Source organism: Anas platyrhynchos, chromosome 4 (genome assembly GCF_047663525.1).
Source record: "Anas platyrhynchos isolate ZD024472 breed Pekin duck chromosome 4, IASCAAS_PekinDuck_T2T, whole genome shotgun sequence".
NCBI lineage: Eukaryota > Metazoa > Chordata > Aves > Anseriformes > Anatidae > Anas > Anas platyrhynchos.
Genome location: NC_092590.1, coordinates 48,415,590 through 48,431,820, shown reverse-complemented (window position 1 = coordinate 48,431,820; position 16,231 = coordinate 48,415,590). Strand labels below are relative to the sequence as shown.

General features: G+C 39.2%; 1 protein-coding gene across 9 annotated transcripts in view; it reads right to left on the bottom strand.

Annotated features, from left to right (window-relative positions):
• PTPN13 (protein tyrosine phosphatase non-receptor type 13) overlaps positions 1–16,231 on the bottom strand; it is a 109,892-nt gene that overhangs the window by 33,561 nt on the left and 60,100 nt on the right. For all 9 annotated transcript variants that reach the window (XM_027456958.3, XM_072037532.1, XM_038178171.2 and 6 more), the window contains 10 exons: positions 15,762–15,857; positions 14,038–14,137; positions 7,432–7,651; positions 5,973–6,047; positions 5,681–5,855; positions 4,490–4,643; positions 4,204–4,342; positions 3,618–3,770; positions 2,093–2,275; positions 910–1,072 (listed from right to left, as the gene is read on the bottom strand). In XM_027456958.3, the coding sequence (XP_027312759.3) occupies positions 910–1,072; positions 2,093–2,275; positions 3,618–3,770; positions 4,204–4,342; positions 4,490–4,643; positions 5,681–5,855; positions 5,973–6,047; positions 7,432–7,651; positions 14,038–14,137; positions 15,762–15,857 (1,458 nt within the window). The remainder of the gene's footprint in view (positions 1–909; positions 1,073–2,092; positions 2,276–3,617; positions 3,771–4,203; positions 4,343–4,489; positions 4,644–5,680; positions 5,856–5,972; positions 6,048–7,431; positions 7,652–14,037; positions 14,138–15,761; positions 15,858–16,231) is intronic.

Genomic DNA, 16,231 nt, shown 5'->3' with positions numbered 1-16,231 from the left:
CTGTCAACCACATAACTGAGAATTCTTGCGTGTTCTACGATCTTACTTTGTAAAACTGACTTAACCCTTCAATCTTTGTGGTTTTCAAGAATCCCTCTCAAGAATCCAAAAGATCCATCTTAACACTCGTTGCCTGGTTCTGTTTGTTGCATTGACACAGAAGTTGTGCATAAAAGAAGTGATTATTCCTCAAGTTATAGCTAACATGCTTGCTTATGTGAAAAGGAAAAGTAAGTTGTTCCTTACTTTTTTCCCTGAACTCTGTCTCATCTCTTTTTATTCACGCAGGAAGAATGTTATCCAAGAGGCACTCTCCTCTTATTTTCCCAACCTATTTCTTTTCATTAGGTTTGTGTATGTTAAAATGTTTTTTCCCTGGTCACTGAGGACACTGCAGCAAGTGAAAAACATGCCATGGAACATCACAAGGACCAACAAGTGCTCTCTGTTATGTCTCTATCCTCTGCTATATTCCATGAAATTTCATTCACTGCCATTCACTCTCCACTTACAGATGCAGCAGCATGAAATGCTCCCTGGTTTATTTGTCCTTGTGAGTTCACACAGTTTTATCTGTAATTCCACACGATCAAATCAACGCATTTCACATTAAATAAAATCTACAAATCACATTTAGGAACTTTTTTTCCCCCTAAAAAATACCAAAAGCTATTCATCAGATGGGAGAGCACTCCTAATGACCTATTTTTAGATTCCTTTTATTTAAAAGGCTGCCAGCTCTGTACAGTTGCCAACTCACTGTCCCAAACTTAGCTAGTAGATTCTCCTTATACATTCTCTCTAAATGTAGAGCTACACATGTAGTGTGAAGCTGAAGTCCACTTTTTTCTCCTCATAAAAATAAATATAGACCACTATTAAAAACCACCACAGCACCACAGTCCTTACCAATGTCCTGAGTGTCTTGGTTGCTCTGCCTGGTTCTCATCTGTAACTGGAACTTATGCTGAGAAGAGCAGAGGTGCAGAAGGTACTGACAGGTCTTGCTATTGTCAGTCTGAAACGCATGCTTGATACCATCTGATGTGTTCTGCAAAGTTATTTTCTTCTTCTACATGATGGGGAAAAAAAAAGTTTAAGACAGTGATTTCTTTTACCCTATGAATAATTTTTTATTTGCTTTTGCATAATGAGACCATTCAAACTTTCCTGAAAAAAACTCTCTCCCATCGATGGGAGAAATTTCTGTTTAAAATAGGCTTTGAAAGTAATTCGAGCTTTACAAAGGAAGCACTTTAAAGCTACTTCTGGGCTAGCTGAGATGGTACTTTATTATTATTTAATTAGTCTCTGCTGCTGTTACTGCTGAATAGCAACTAGTACTGTCACATTTAGTAGGATGAGTTTTTGAAAAACCTCTCTGAAATTTACAGGGGCTGGAACCACTCAAGAGAACAGGAACTATAAACCCATCTATTTATGAAATCTATCAGCTAATGCTTGAGGTCTTTTTAAGATTCTTGAAACTTCAATTGGCCATTACAATCCTAGACCAGGCAACACAAGCTGCAGCTTTTCAATATAGTATCAGAATTAGAAATACTCTATAAAAGCAAACATTGGCAGCTCATTAACAACTGACACACAACCCCCAGTTTAAGGTGTGCTCCCTGAAGTTGGCTGGTATAGCTCGGACCAGGTGTCTCACCCACTGCCATCCAATATATCACTTAGCTTAACGACTCTTTTAAACACCTCAGCTGACAAGCAACATTGGTGCAACAACTCTTTCCAGAGAGCACTGGCATTTGCCAGTACGCAGTCCTCTGACACAGGATTCTCGCCCCAGGGCTCCTTCACTTCTCAGGTGCCGTACAGCAGCGTGGGCAGGGTGCCCAAAAATGCACTAAATGGGTAGAGCTCTTCCCCACACTCCCAGTAGCCTCTGATCTATCTTTGTATTAGTGCTTTCCTAGACAGCAGGGAAGCCACGTTTCATACCATTACAGATTTGCTGTAAAGCACTTCAAAATACAGGTGCTAAAATTTCTTCTGAGGCTGAAACCTCAGCAGCATAGAATGCATGCTAGTAGAAAAGGAAAAAAAATCAAACAGAAAGAGGCTGACTTACACTAAAGGATATTTTCTTTGTTTCTCTCCATGGGAAGCGTAGTACAGGTGTGCGAGCACCATTGTGAACCTCAAAAATAACAACTCCTTTGGAGCACACTCCCAGAAGGATACCTGTTTGGGATCTCTTCTCAGGCAATACATGATGAAGATGAATGCCATATTCTGTGAGCCTCTGACACAACTGCATAGATCAACGCAAAGAGGGACTGAGGTTAAGGATATATAGTACAAGTATGAAATAAATATATTTATGTATACATACGGATTTTGGAAAAAAAGATTGCTCTTTATCTGGTGATTCCACTTAGGTTATGAATGTGATGCTAACACATGTCAGCATGAACTGTTCTAGATGGTTTTAAGTCTTGGCAGTATCTGCTGATACACTGCCCAAGACTACAGCAAAGGATTCATTAGGATTCATTAGAAAATCTACCAACTCAGGTATGAATAATGAAAATTGGAATCAAACTTTCCACTCATTAATTGCTAAGAATAAATTGTAACCAGTCAGATGCACTTGTTGTGTTAAGACATTTCTTAAAAGCAGAATTAGATCTACGCTTCCATTTCATGATCACAGTAAGGCATCCCCACTGCTGAAAGAAGCAGTTTGGCTTACTTTGCACCCCCAGCCCTTCTCGCTGTCTCTTCAGTACTTGCTTAAGGGACTGATGCAATGAATCAAGCAAGGAAATCCAACTGTTCTCCCTACCCCACCCCCAGCCAGGCTAGATTTGGGTAGGATCAAGTCCCCAGCTCTTGCTCGCTCTAATTCCTGGTGGTTATAAGAGCATTTCTGCTACATGAAGAACAGCTGAGACCACCTCTGCTGCTGCGGTCTCTAAGTGTGCCGCTGCAGTGCAGAGAGTGACTCTGGAAATACAGTGTAATAGTTACCCAGCGTCTCAGATGCTTAATTCATTTTCAGCCATTGAATCAAGGCAGGACCGGATCATTATCTCATGAGCAACAGCAGCAAAGCCCATAATTATATTTCTTAATCGGTCCTTTTAGAATAAAGCAAGTATGTCTGCAATTATAGTTTTCCCATCATCGTACACACTATCTGCAAAAGAAAGTCTGCTTGGTAATGTTTCTGGCTCACTTTATACTATGTGTTCTAACCAGCATAAAAGGTTTTAGATCTAACAAAACTTTTCATTATTTAAATTCTCTTTTATCCTCACAGCAGAAAGAATAAACTATGTAGGGCATGCAGGCTGTGCTGCCTCATAATCATGGCTTCCTTTAAAATGAACACGAGGATCAATAATTGCTTTTAATTAACCTATTTGAGCTAAAGCAAGAAGACTACTGATGATGGAAAAAAAAGCATAAGGGATTTCCTCCTCATCCATTATGATTTTTTTCCCCCACTTTTAACAATTAATCTTCTGAGATCTTCTCAGCTTTCTTCCTTTCCAGCTGGCTTCCTCTGATTTCATTTGAAGTCCATGCACCCAACTTCTCAAAAGGAATTCCATGCAGTCAGACTAAGGAAGCAAACAGTTACCACTTACCTTCAAGAACTCCAACTCTGTCTCTTTTTCAGAAGCACCCACGTAAGTGCTGTGCAATTTTGGCAGTTCTTCCTTGATGTAGGATGTATCTAGTTTCTCCATCACTCTAGCTGGGACATAGTGTTCTAGTCTGAAATACGACATGCCATGCACCTACAACATGAAACATTTTTGTGACAGCATTTCCATATGCTACAGACTGCATGGGCGTGACTGAGTTAATTTAGCTTTAAGGTTAATTTTAGGCAGAATTACACATTTGCAAACTCAGACTGAGTAAGGGGAGGGATTCAGACTCCCAGCTGTGGCCCATAGCTTAGTTTCACATATAGTTTCAAAGCCCATCCAAGTTGACTCCACTTCTACTGAATAGGGAGTGTTCAACATCTAGATCTTGAACTAGGTTCTGCGACAGCCCTGTGCATGTCCTCTGTTAGACTGTACGAAAACCACAGTTGTCAGCAGCATATTGGCTGACCTTTTTGTCTAGGGCAGAACTGCAAAGCACGCACGGCTGCTCACAGTCTGTTCTTTTATTAAGCAGCAAGAACACAAAGAACAGTTTCTCAGAGATGAAATTGATTACCTCTGCCTGGTAATCTCCATACTCAGCTTGAAGAGCTAGGGATGCTAGTAATAAGGCTGTCTCATCATCACAGTGCATCCTGTCTTCCAGGATGTCCTTCCGCAACTGCAGATAATACTGGTGACAAGTGAGAGTATGCCTAGAAGAAGGAAAATACAAAAAACACACAAAAAAACACACCATGTTTGGTACTCTTCCTTTCAGGAATTTAGAGTGTTTGATTAATATCCAATTTCCACACTTAAATTTATGGCTTAAGAGGTTAAAAAGATATTCATACACTCACTGTATAAGACTGACATCATCCACAAAAAACTTGATGCGAAAAAACAGAGTGAAGTTGACAGGGGGCTTGTTCTTTTTCTTTGGTTCTTCTTTCCATCCTTCTGGAGCTACTTTACTTAGCTTTATGTCAGGATCAACGAAGAAAAATTCATTGTCTGCCATGAATGTTAAGGAGAAGCACGTGAGTAAAAACATCAGAGTCAAGTAATTTTTCCAGCTGGAGGATCAAGACCAGATTTATAATTCTGAAACTCAGTTTTATACAGTAAGGTTTTCTGATGGCTAACAAAGGCTTAAAAACAGAATGGCTACTGAAGGGAAGAAACACTGAATAATAGCATTAGAAATAATTCTTTAGTAATGACAAAAAAAGGGGAAGGGAAAAAAAATAATATTCCATGACACCCATGAAATCGGAGCTACAGCGTCTTTAAAATTTTAAATTTCTTAACCCATAGGAATTTCTGATCTGTCATTCCCTCCCTCCCTTACTACTTATATCCAAAGTATGCTTCTGCAAAGTATTTTCAAGACTTTCTAAACTGCCTAGGGCACTGGGAAGCTGCCACAGACTGAGAATGTTCTCAGGCTGCTAAGGTTTTCTATCTCTTGCCAGTACTCTGAGTGCTACAGTTCTGCACTAGTCCACTAGACAAGAAAACAGGAAACTTGTGTCTCAACACGTTAGTTCTGCCAAAATGACCTTCCCCCCAGTGAAGAAAAAGAACTCCAACTTCTGGTCTGTTCTAACAGCAAAAAATAAACAGTTCAGAGGCAAACCTTTTTTAGCTGAATGCAACTCCCTCTACACCAGAAGCCCTATTAGTTATCCCAGCACCCCACAAGAGGCTGCAGCATTGCTGAGAGCATATTATCAGAACCCAAACCCCTCTCACATCCTCTGATATATTGCTGCATACAGAGCAATACACGTTGTGAAGGCAGCAAGAACACGCAGCAGCCAAAAGGAACAGGCTGCCTGAGCCGAGATGCCATTACTCAGGCAACCAAACGATTTTAAAGAGTAGAATTTTTCTTCATTGCAGAACATGTTTTGCCTCAGTACAAAGGCATGTAACTCAAAGTAAATGCCTCGTACATGGCAGGCAGTCTCTGATTATCTCGTCTCAACACCCTGTACTTATCTTTTATTGCTCTATACCAGTCTACTACACAAAAAGATTATTCTTACCTCTTAAAGTAGCCAGCCCAAATAAGTGATGTTCCACTAAGCCAATATGGGCAACAACCATATCAAAGACATCTTTACATATTGTTTTGGTGTCACAGGTCAGCTCCAGCTTCTGCCCACTTAGAAGCATCACATTTACTTTCCGCCTTGTGTCATCATTCTTCCCTTTCTTTGTCTGCATTGTGTGAAATAAAATATCCTAATGTTCATGCTCACGTTAAAGGTGCATTTATTTATTTGTTTGTTAAACTTCCTACCCCTTCCACTGATTGCTCAACAGCCCCTTTCTTACCAAGACAGACTTAGGTAGATCCAAGGAGATGAACGGCTCAATCGTCATTTTCACAAACTCAGGGCCAAAGAAATTCTGCAAAGCACAAGCGTACGAATGAATACAAGTGTATGAATGAACACTGTGTTGCTTGAACAAGAGACCAAGGCACGGTTAGTTCCTGCCCTGTACACACTAATGACGAACTGAAGGCTGAAGCTGGAAAATTGTTATGAATTCCTCACAGGAGCTGATCAGTTTGAACAATCTTATTTTGTCAGCATGCATGCCAGATGTGCTGGCAGGCTGCAGTGTTGATGACATTGCTACTCTACATGTTTTCCTTCCTTACCCGGGTGAAAAGCTAACACTCTGATATGACTTGTCTTCCTTGAAAACATAGGGCTGTGTGTTGCATATTAGGACCATCTGGGCTTATTTCAGTAATCTATGCCCTAGCATTGCTAAGGTTTTCTGCATTGGCAGCAACTCTGCCTTGACAGATCCGTGCCTGCAACACCCAACTCTCCTGTCCTGAAGTCTGAAATGCTTCAGTCTCATTCTGTCTGCTGGGTTCAAACAGAGGTTCTGGCAAATTTCTATCTGCCTGTAGGCAAGTAAGCATTATATTTGTTCTTCCTGTGAATTACAGAAGAGCATAAACTGTCTAAACTGTTCAAAGAAGTCCTCTGCACAATACTGACTTGAATATTGCCTTAAGGAAGTAGTCCAAGATTCACCTAAATACTTGTTAGTTAAGGCCTATATGAATAAATTGGCCAGAGTGCTAGGGACTGGAGACACACAGACTCTTAGCCAGTATGATGACTGCAAATTCACCTGCAAATCTTGTATCACTGTTTCCCATGCAAACAAAAAAAAAAGAATTCAATTAACTGAAAGCAGCAGCAGAGGGCATCAAACTGTCATCTCCTCTGAACATCATCCACTCCATTTACCTATGTCTCTGTCTCCGTCTTTAATCTTATACTTCATCCACATACCAAGAGAGCTGGGAAAGAGAGGGGCAGTTTGCACGAAGAGTCAGGGTGAACCCAAGCACAAAATGTGTCACCTTTTTGCCAGTCTTTCCTTACCTTCCCAGCTTGTTTATTAAATAACTACCAATGGTGGTGGAACACATCTACATTCCACTAAGAGGAATCGAATACTGGAAAAAATATACCTTATCCCCATCAGAGCTTTTGATCGTTTAACCAATGCAATGTTCAGCCAAGGCTTGCTGTCTGTTTCAGTATCTTTTACTGCTTCTTTATGCTACGTGACCACTAACACCACAAAAGCTCAGGAGTTTACTTCGTAAGAGTTAAGTCTTTCCTATCAGGGCAACACCAACCACCTAGCATTTCATCTATTTATGGCAGGATCCAGTTTATGAATCCCATATATTTCAATTTCAGTCATGACATTGCTCCGTTTCAACGAAAATGAAGGAGTTCACCAGAGATCAAGGCATTACCCTCAGTTTTCTTTGAGTCATGGCAGTTTCCAGGGCTATTTCTCTCAGCGGATCTCTGGTGATATCCAGCATTGAGGACCTAATTGCATCTCCAGGGTAGAGGTTCGGTCGGGACTGCCGAAGAGCCATTCTAGCTTGCAGTTGCATCATTTCTTCTTCCTGACGCTTTAGCATCACTTCTTGACTTATAAGATTGCCTTCAAATGATGTTTCATGCTGCCTGTTACACGGTCAGAGGGGATAAAAGACATTACGGGTGCAATTAAGACATTCCTCTGCATTAAGCACTTATCAAAGTTGAAATCCAGAAACATAAACAAGCTAACCAATAATACAGTAAACTCAACATTTATTCAGCAGCCAGGAGATGAACAGGGTGTTCCTAGACAGAAGCACTCCACAGCAAGTAATCAGGATGGAAAATGAGTAGAACATGCCGAGGTTCTACAACTGCCTGTCTTTTATCTGTATGAAAATAAAGGCTCAACTGCAGTCTAAAAAATACTCAACGCTACAAACCACTGGAATCCACACAAAACCAGAGGAGGTTCTACAGGAGGAAGAACAACTGAGTCTGTTCAAGCAGGGACTGTGAAAAAGGCATTCTTGAAAAGATGTTGTAAAAAATAAAAAAGAAAATAAAGTGTACATGATATGGGTGTGTATTGCTCCAATCATTTCCTCTGCAGCAATTCTTTACTAACTCCTTGCACAAGATTTTATTCCCCAAACTTTTCCTGAGCAGGAAATATAGCTTAAAATATTTGCTATCCTTTACTTGAAGTATAGACTGTATTTCATATTTATATAAACATTTCATATGTATCAGCATCTTAAATTATTCTAAATACCATACTAAAATGTTTTAATCTTTTTTTTTTTTCCTGGAAAAAAATAAATGTTTCTCTTAAACTCCTAAGAATGACTTGGGTAATATATAGGCATGACAGTAAATGAAGCAAGAGTCTAGATGAATCATTTGAAGGAAAGACGTAGAAAAAAACAAAAATAAAAAGCTACCACTGTTTCTGTGGAAACAGCCACCTAGCCTCCAGTTCTTATCTCAGCAAATAAGGATCCCCAGTATCCTAACAATTTTATTCTAATTAGGAAAAAAATCCAGGTCTCGTTTGGTGTAAACAACCATCTTTATTTGAAAAATAGGAAAAAATAAACACGACTTCTCTCCCTGTCTCCTGTACTTACAAGTAAAAACACCTTTAAGCCCCAAACTAAACAGAAATTAATCAGGGCTTATTGTTCTCCCTGTTTATAGAGCTACACAGACACAATTTTTCAACACAAGTAGATAGGAGAAACTAACAAGAAGTTCATCTACCAAAAAATACCTTTAACAATGCAAAGGCACTTTGACCAATACCAAGCTAAATTAGCTCTGTTAACAACTCTGCCAGCTAAGTTAACAACTCTATTTTTCAGCTAAGTTAGTTCTGATGGTGCACTAGAGCAATTAATAACACAAAAGAAGAAAAAAATATTTTGAATCCTGTACACCCCTGCACTGAAATTTAGGAATAGAGATGAATGTAAAGCAAGTCCTGAACTGACACTTTGTAGTAAGAAGGTAGCCTACAGACTTCTTAAGACAGAAAAAATTATCATTAGTTTCTTTTAAGTAGGCATGTAAGTTTGATAAATGACAAATCAGTTACCAGGTAAGAGAAAAGGCACCTGCCCAGACAGCACAGTTGTCTATGATAATCTGTGGGCATAATCTCAAATCTATTTCCATCATCTCAGAGCAAAGCTTCTAATGAGTGCCAGCAAGTCCTCATACATTTTCTGATACTGAAGTTCCATCAACCAACATACAAAAAGTGGTCTTAAAATAAGATTTATGTTATCGTGGAAAATTCCAAACAATAAAACAGCACCGATGTGCCGAGAACTGAGCAAAATAACGCAGAGGTTCCTCAAATGGAGTTTCAGGTAAATTCTTGAGGAGTTACAGAGAAACTTATTGATGTCAGCCCATTATCCTTCCCATTGTGCTGGGCTTTCCTAGCATTGCTCCCCTTCTCCCTCCCCTGCTTCTTTTTGCAGCAGACTTAATAATGTGCACCTAAAAGGCCAAAGTAATGAGGAAAGTGCTCAGACCTGCAAAGACTTGTGCACAAGCTTTGCTTTTCACAGAGAGAAGGCTTATTAAGATCAACATAGTCTGTGTGGGAATATTCACAATGAAGTTAGTTAAATACGCCCACAAGCACTCTTCAGATCAAGGTCTAAGGATGGGCTCCAAAATGGAAAAAAAAAAACAAAAAACAAAAAACAACACAAAACAAAACCAAAACACTTTCTGAATGTAAATATCTATGAATTATCAAAGTTGATATGAAAAAGTGAGACATGTTGCAACTGGCTGTATCTGAAAACACTTGCTAATGTGAAAACCACCCCTACTGCTGAAAAAAATGCCTTTTTAATAACATATAGATAGATCTGTGCAATGGCAATCATAAATTACTGTGCAAAACAATCTTGTTATGCTGGTTTATCTTTTTACTTCACGTGCATTTCTCTGAAAACGTGAGTGGTGGCAGGGAGAGGAAGCTCAAAAAGCTGATGCTTCAGAAGTTTTCCCAGCTCAGGATATAAACACTGTCACCACCCAGAGAAAGCACACTCCAGCATCCCAGATAAATACAGTAAAGCCAGGCTTGGGCAGAGAATCTATTTTCCATGGAGGGTGGCAGCTTGATTCCCTCTCCAGGTCCCAAGACAAGAAATATATCTTTCTCAACAGCAGAGAAGATACTGCTGACAGATCCAGGTAGAGTTTTTTTGAGAAGTTTGGAATAGGCAAGTGTTATTATTGCTACAAAAAAAATCCCAATGACTTTCCTAACAGATAGCAGCGTGCTTCCTATGGTTCCCCATACGGCAAGTACTTGGCTGCTACTCTTTATTTTCATCCATGTCTGGCAGTTAAGTATTAACCTAAGGTGGCAGGTGAGCAGTCACCTGGAAGGCTGACTCCTGTCAAAGCAGCAAGTGAATTCACTCCTCACCTAGCGTACTTACCGTGGCATGAGCACATACTGCATCACAGAAGGAAGCAAGCTGGAAGAAGGGGAGCAGGTAGCATTCTGCAATGAACAGTGCAGTGGAAAGGTTAGGAAGAGACTGAGAAAGATGGATTCACAGCGGTAGGAGAGGACGGAGATGCAAATGGAATCTAGCGGGTAACTGGAAGGAAAAGGCAACAGAAGGAAGAAATCCATGTCAGGTGCTGCTCCTAGAGAGAAAAAGGAAGAAATAGTAAAGGAGGAAAAAGAGATAAAAGGACAAAAATAAGAAATACGAGAAGCAAAGAGGAAAAGGTCAAGTATCCATTGCCAAAAGGAAGCATTCCAAGAAGTTTAAAGGGTAACAATGGTCACAGAACACCAGAAGGGCTTGGGCTTACTCTAAAATTACTAAATAAATAAATAAAATCTATGGCTTATGCTGGTTTAGGAGCATGCTGCTCCCCCAAACAGCACAAATCTTGCTGCAGCTTAACCACATTCTTAATGTCAGCTGCTGACTCCCTCAAATTCAAATCCCCCCATTTGATATACACCTCACTTGTATGAGATTTATTCCATGAATAATTAAGCAGACTGCCTCTAAGGACGTGCCACAGGAGCAGTGAATTTAAAATGTACCAAAGTACAGATGCTATCTCTGAATACAGAGAAAAACACTCTGAATAGCTGCAGGGACTCAAGTTATAGGTTCGTTTACATGTGCCTCCCCAAACCATTGAACTCTGAGAATGTGCTCCCTAGAACTACTTGTTATCAATGATTTTACTCTGACAGCTTATGGTTCTGAAATTCTGAAAGTCATGGTCTCCTGCAGCACGGAGCATTCTGAAGGAGCGATACACAATATGCTGGATACAAATAGCAGGTTATTTCCTTGGAAATGTCCCTGCTGAACCAGCTACCATCTCCTTTTCACACTCCATACCACCGTGAAGTTTTAACAGCTGTTGGAGAAAGACACAAAGAGACAGACAGACAAACCGACCTGTCTTCTGTTTAGCGCACATAATTAACAGAGATATTATCTAAGTTTTATTTTAGGACCAAATTCTGCTCCTGGCTGTTTTGCTCTGTTTCTCAACGGGTCTTAAAAAAAAAAAAAAAAAAAAAAAAGGTAAAATTAGCTTTCAGGAATTCAGCCTAATTTTTTATTTTATTTATTTATTTATCTTGGATGTACTTACTAGTCTGGTACTGAGGAAAAGTTTTCAGGTTTCTCAGCTTATGAAAATAGGGTGTCACGGTCTCTAACTCTGTAAAGAACTATCTGTGGTACCCTTCTATGCCACTTTTGTGCGGGTGTAGAGCATGGCATCTTTCAGCAGATGCACAGATGAGGCCGAGCAAAACCAGCAGATCAAAATAAATACTAAGCCTTGGAAAAAGGCTGCAGAGTTCCATAAATGTGAAGCTCACAGCACTGCTAAGCCAAGGAGATGATTCTACGCTGCACTTACAGAACAGCATTTTCCTGCTGGATTTCACTCATACACGAATTACTTCCATTAAAGGTACCAGTCTTAACAGAACAATATAAATTAAAATAAGGCAATGTAAAACAAACCATGAGAAAGTACGTACTCTCTTACCACAGCACCTTCACTTGCATAATCGGCCTGATTCATTTACAACAATGTGACTTGTTTCCATACCACATACTACACTCAGTTTCTGAAACATTTTGTAAATAGAAAGCCAAGCTCTCTACCAGCATCCACCAATTACTGACGGGTTATTCAGAAGCACTGCTGCAGCGTTGAATTGGCAGCTTCCCGGGGTCAAAATCAGCCACTGTGGAAATGAGGCTGACATAGCAGTATTCACCAGAAGGAAAAGCAAGGGCAAAGAATAAATTTATGAGCTCGTTCTGCGCACTCAGTGGAAGTAGATGTTTTGTCATTCTGTTGCTCTAAGGTAGCATCAAATTGGAAGCAGAACCCTACAGCTCTTTAACAGGCTAACATGTAACATGAACCTGTAAGCAGGGTCCTTGAACATTTGCCCTGCAAGCTCCCATCCAAGCCCAAATCCTCTTAAGTCACAACAGGACAGATCTCTTTGCCTCAACATTGCAGCACAACACCTACACTGTTAGATGAATTGATACTGCATTTCTGCCCAGCTAAGTAATGCTTAAATGCTTCTCCACCACAAGAAATGCCAATACATACATCTCTAAATGACTTCACGTTTTCCAGGCAAAGTGCAAGTGGTAAGGAAACCAAGACATTATTCCAACAGAAGCCATAAAATTTCCAAGTTTCTGTTCTTTTTCTCATCTGCACCCATACACAGCCCACCTGAGACCCTGCCTTACTCAGATTCATTTAGGGGAAACAACATAGTGCAAGAAGCACGTGTTCTTTTATTTTAATCTTCATGTTCAAAGCATAGCTCTATAGGCTACAAGGACATATCTGATAGCCTTGCCACATTTCCTGAAACATGTACAATCTTCAGACACTCCCGAATTTCTTTAATAGAATAAAGCAGGATTTCTATCTGATCCATGCTAAAAAGTTATAAATATCCTACAATACTGAGCACAGCAGTAATCATTCTCCTGATCTATCCCAAATAAAGCTAAAAGCTGCTGAGAGATGGCTGTTGTTGTAGCGAAATGACAGGAAAGAGAGAAAACACATGTCTTGCCTGCCCACCCCAAAATGCTATTGGAATATTTTCTATCAAATATTCCAAGGTGATTCAGCATGTGACAAAGACTAAAAGAGGAAAATTTTCTATCTAAAAGGTTCGTGTCTATCAAACATTTACAATGGAACCACTCACAAAATCTAGCAGGTATGGCTAAAGTAGCTTCTTCTGTACACAAGTACAGTCTAAAAGAGAACCTGCTTTTTAAATCAATATTGATCAACAGCATTTGAAAAATAAATTAATCTAAAAATGCAACAGAATCATATGGACTTAATATTCCGGTATACTGTATGGTAAAATAGGTTTCAAAAAGCCTAAATTGTTACTAAATTGGCCAGCCTAACCAGTGCTGAGATTATACAAAAGAAGAAAAAAAAGAAAATCTAGCATTATCATAAACCAAGAGTTTGTCAGAATAAACAACCAAATGTATGGCTTTTAGCTTATTTCAAAGCAACTGCATATTATCTTCTCATTATTAAATGAACACATTTTCAAAAATAATACCAATAATACCATTTCAAAATAATACCAATATTTCCTACAAATTTTAGGCAAGTATAACTGAAATAGAAATGATTAACTATTTCCAAGCAGAACATAAACCTTGACCTTCTGACAGATATGCCAACATGACAGAGCACAACCCAGTCTCCAATAAATACGGGAGCCAAATTTGGACTCACAGGTGGTATTAGTTGCCTCTACACCACATGCACGATGAGACTTTGCCTGACTGCATTATGTGATTTTGAAATGCCATCATCCTGAAGACAGAACAATTTACTAAAATTATGCAGAAGCTAGGATAGGAGTGAAAAATTGGCTTGCAGATTTACAATTATTTCTCCGATAGAGACTGAGCACTCCAAGACAAAGTTTTCACATGGTTTACCTGGCTCTCTGAGAGTTAGCTTGACTTGACGTCGAGATATCATCAGCGCCTGGTAAACCACCGTTGGTATCATCTCTCTTGAAACCTTCGTTTCTTCTCACTAGCAAACCAAAAGACAAATTAATACCTGACTGGGCAACAAAGCATACAGAACAATCCCATTTAAAAATCAAGGATTTATCAATGATATGAGATTACTTAGAAGGAATCAGATTTCTATGTTCCATGTGTTAGACACACTATTAGGAAGTCGATTTCAGTTTTCAAAGAAATCTTGCTGCTTCCCCCAGTGAAGGTAGCTACACTACAGAATTCCTTTGAGGAAGAATACTAAAGAAGGTCTAAAAAAAAAAAAAAAGCTGAAAAAATAAATACATGATTGCACAGACACCTTTCCAACACAAAAGGTTTCTTTTTATGTTCTATTGAGGCATGAAGTGGCAGAGACACCACATAAAACTGCTCCACAACAGTATCAAAGCAGCTGAAGTAATTCTGCATCCAGTTCACAAGAAAGGAGTTAAGAAACCAGTATACTGCTGAGCTCCTGTGATTAATTTTTGTCCCTGAAATCTGACCCTTTGCTATGAAATAGGTTTTTGTTTTGTTTTTTTATTAATAAACTGATCTGCTTTCCAGTTTATAATGATTAGCTCCTTTGCTGGTATGTCTTCCTGTAGCAGCACCTGAGATTTTAAACTCCTGACCTGATTTTGCAAAGTGCCTGGCTTTCATTTCTTTATTGTACCTTCAGTGAACAGAGGTAGTAGCAGGAGAGATCTCAGACTAGACATTACAGCCATGTTGATTTTGAAATTGTTCTTTATGACACCCATTTCATTGACTCAGGCTACTGGTACCCAAAAAGCAGCTCGGTCTCACCTGTACAGACTTGGGATAGAAACTCTTAAGTAGCCTGTTCTAAATGGCAAGAAACAGATGGGAAAATAGTTATTGTGCCTCAAGACCACTGCTGTTACTTGCTACTTGTTTTTGCTTATTAGGCTTCAGGCTCAGTATTTAGGAGGACTACCAGAAGATGTAGAAGGAGTGGTGAGCAGAGGGCAGCTGGGTTGGAGCATATTCTAGCACTTCTTTCATAAAACACCTCAAACACTTTTTTCCATGTTGTGCTTCCATGTTTTGAAGAAAACCTTCCCATCATATATCAACAAATAACCATTGCCTGTTTTTCCAAGCCACTGATTCAGTAGAACTTACATAAATTTGTCATACAATTAGCCTGTAATATCTACTTTTTTGCGTTACACCAAAATCTTCGCTTTATAAATTATTGACCACTTTATCCTCTTAGTAAAGCCTGTGGAAATCCAAAAAAATAAACCATATACGTCCCACAGAAAGCTTTTACAAGTTACTGAGATTGCACACTAGCAACAACTAGGATTGGTTTCATGCCTGTGAAGACTGTGTGCCATTTAAATCAAGCACTCCAGTGAAGTTAACTATTTCCACCTTTTCCTACCATGTTCTCTTTCAGACTGCTAAATGTCAAACTCATTTCTGAACAGACTGCCAATTATGCTGAACTGAACACAATTATTTAATTACATGAGATCATCTTACAACTTCATATTAGTAGTAATTATCAAGCCTCCTACTAATGATTTAACTTCCCTCATTTTCTTTTCCTTTGAACTTTCTTCTTGCCTTTTTTTTTTTTTTTCATTTCTTTTACTATTATTTTTAAACACAGGTCTTACCTTGCCTGAAATCTGGTTCCGAGGAAATAACAGATGGGCTTTCACTCGAAGTACTATAAACATCGCTGTGGTAAGATTTGTACCTTCTCAGAGGCTCTGAAAGTTTAAATCAGGGTGTCAGAAAAGAACAACAGTTCTAATGCAAAGTCAAATAGAAAGCAACACTTGAAATTTGATCTGTTCAAAACATTTTAAATGCCAGTCTGTGGTTTGGGAGTCTGAAAGCAAAGGAAATACTCAGTGGATGCTGTGCCGAAAACTAAAATTTAGAAAAAAAAAAAAAAAAAGCACAGAAAAACCAACCAACCTAAAGCCCCCTCAAGCCAACAAAACACACAAGAGCTACAAGCCCCAGTACCCAGACCAAAATTAACTAAAACATTTGGTGCATGCCTCGTGTGTGTAGAAAGCAACAGCCAGGACTTCACCCCTGGCTCCTTCTCTATAAGGAAAAATATCCATAGCAACAA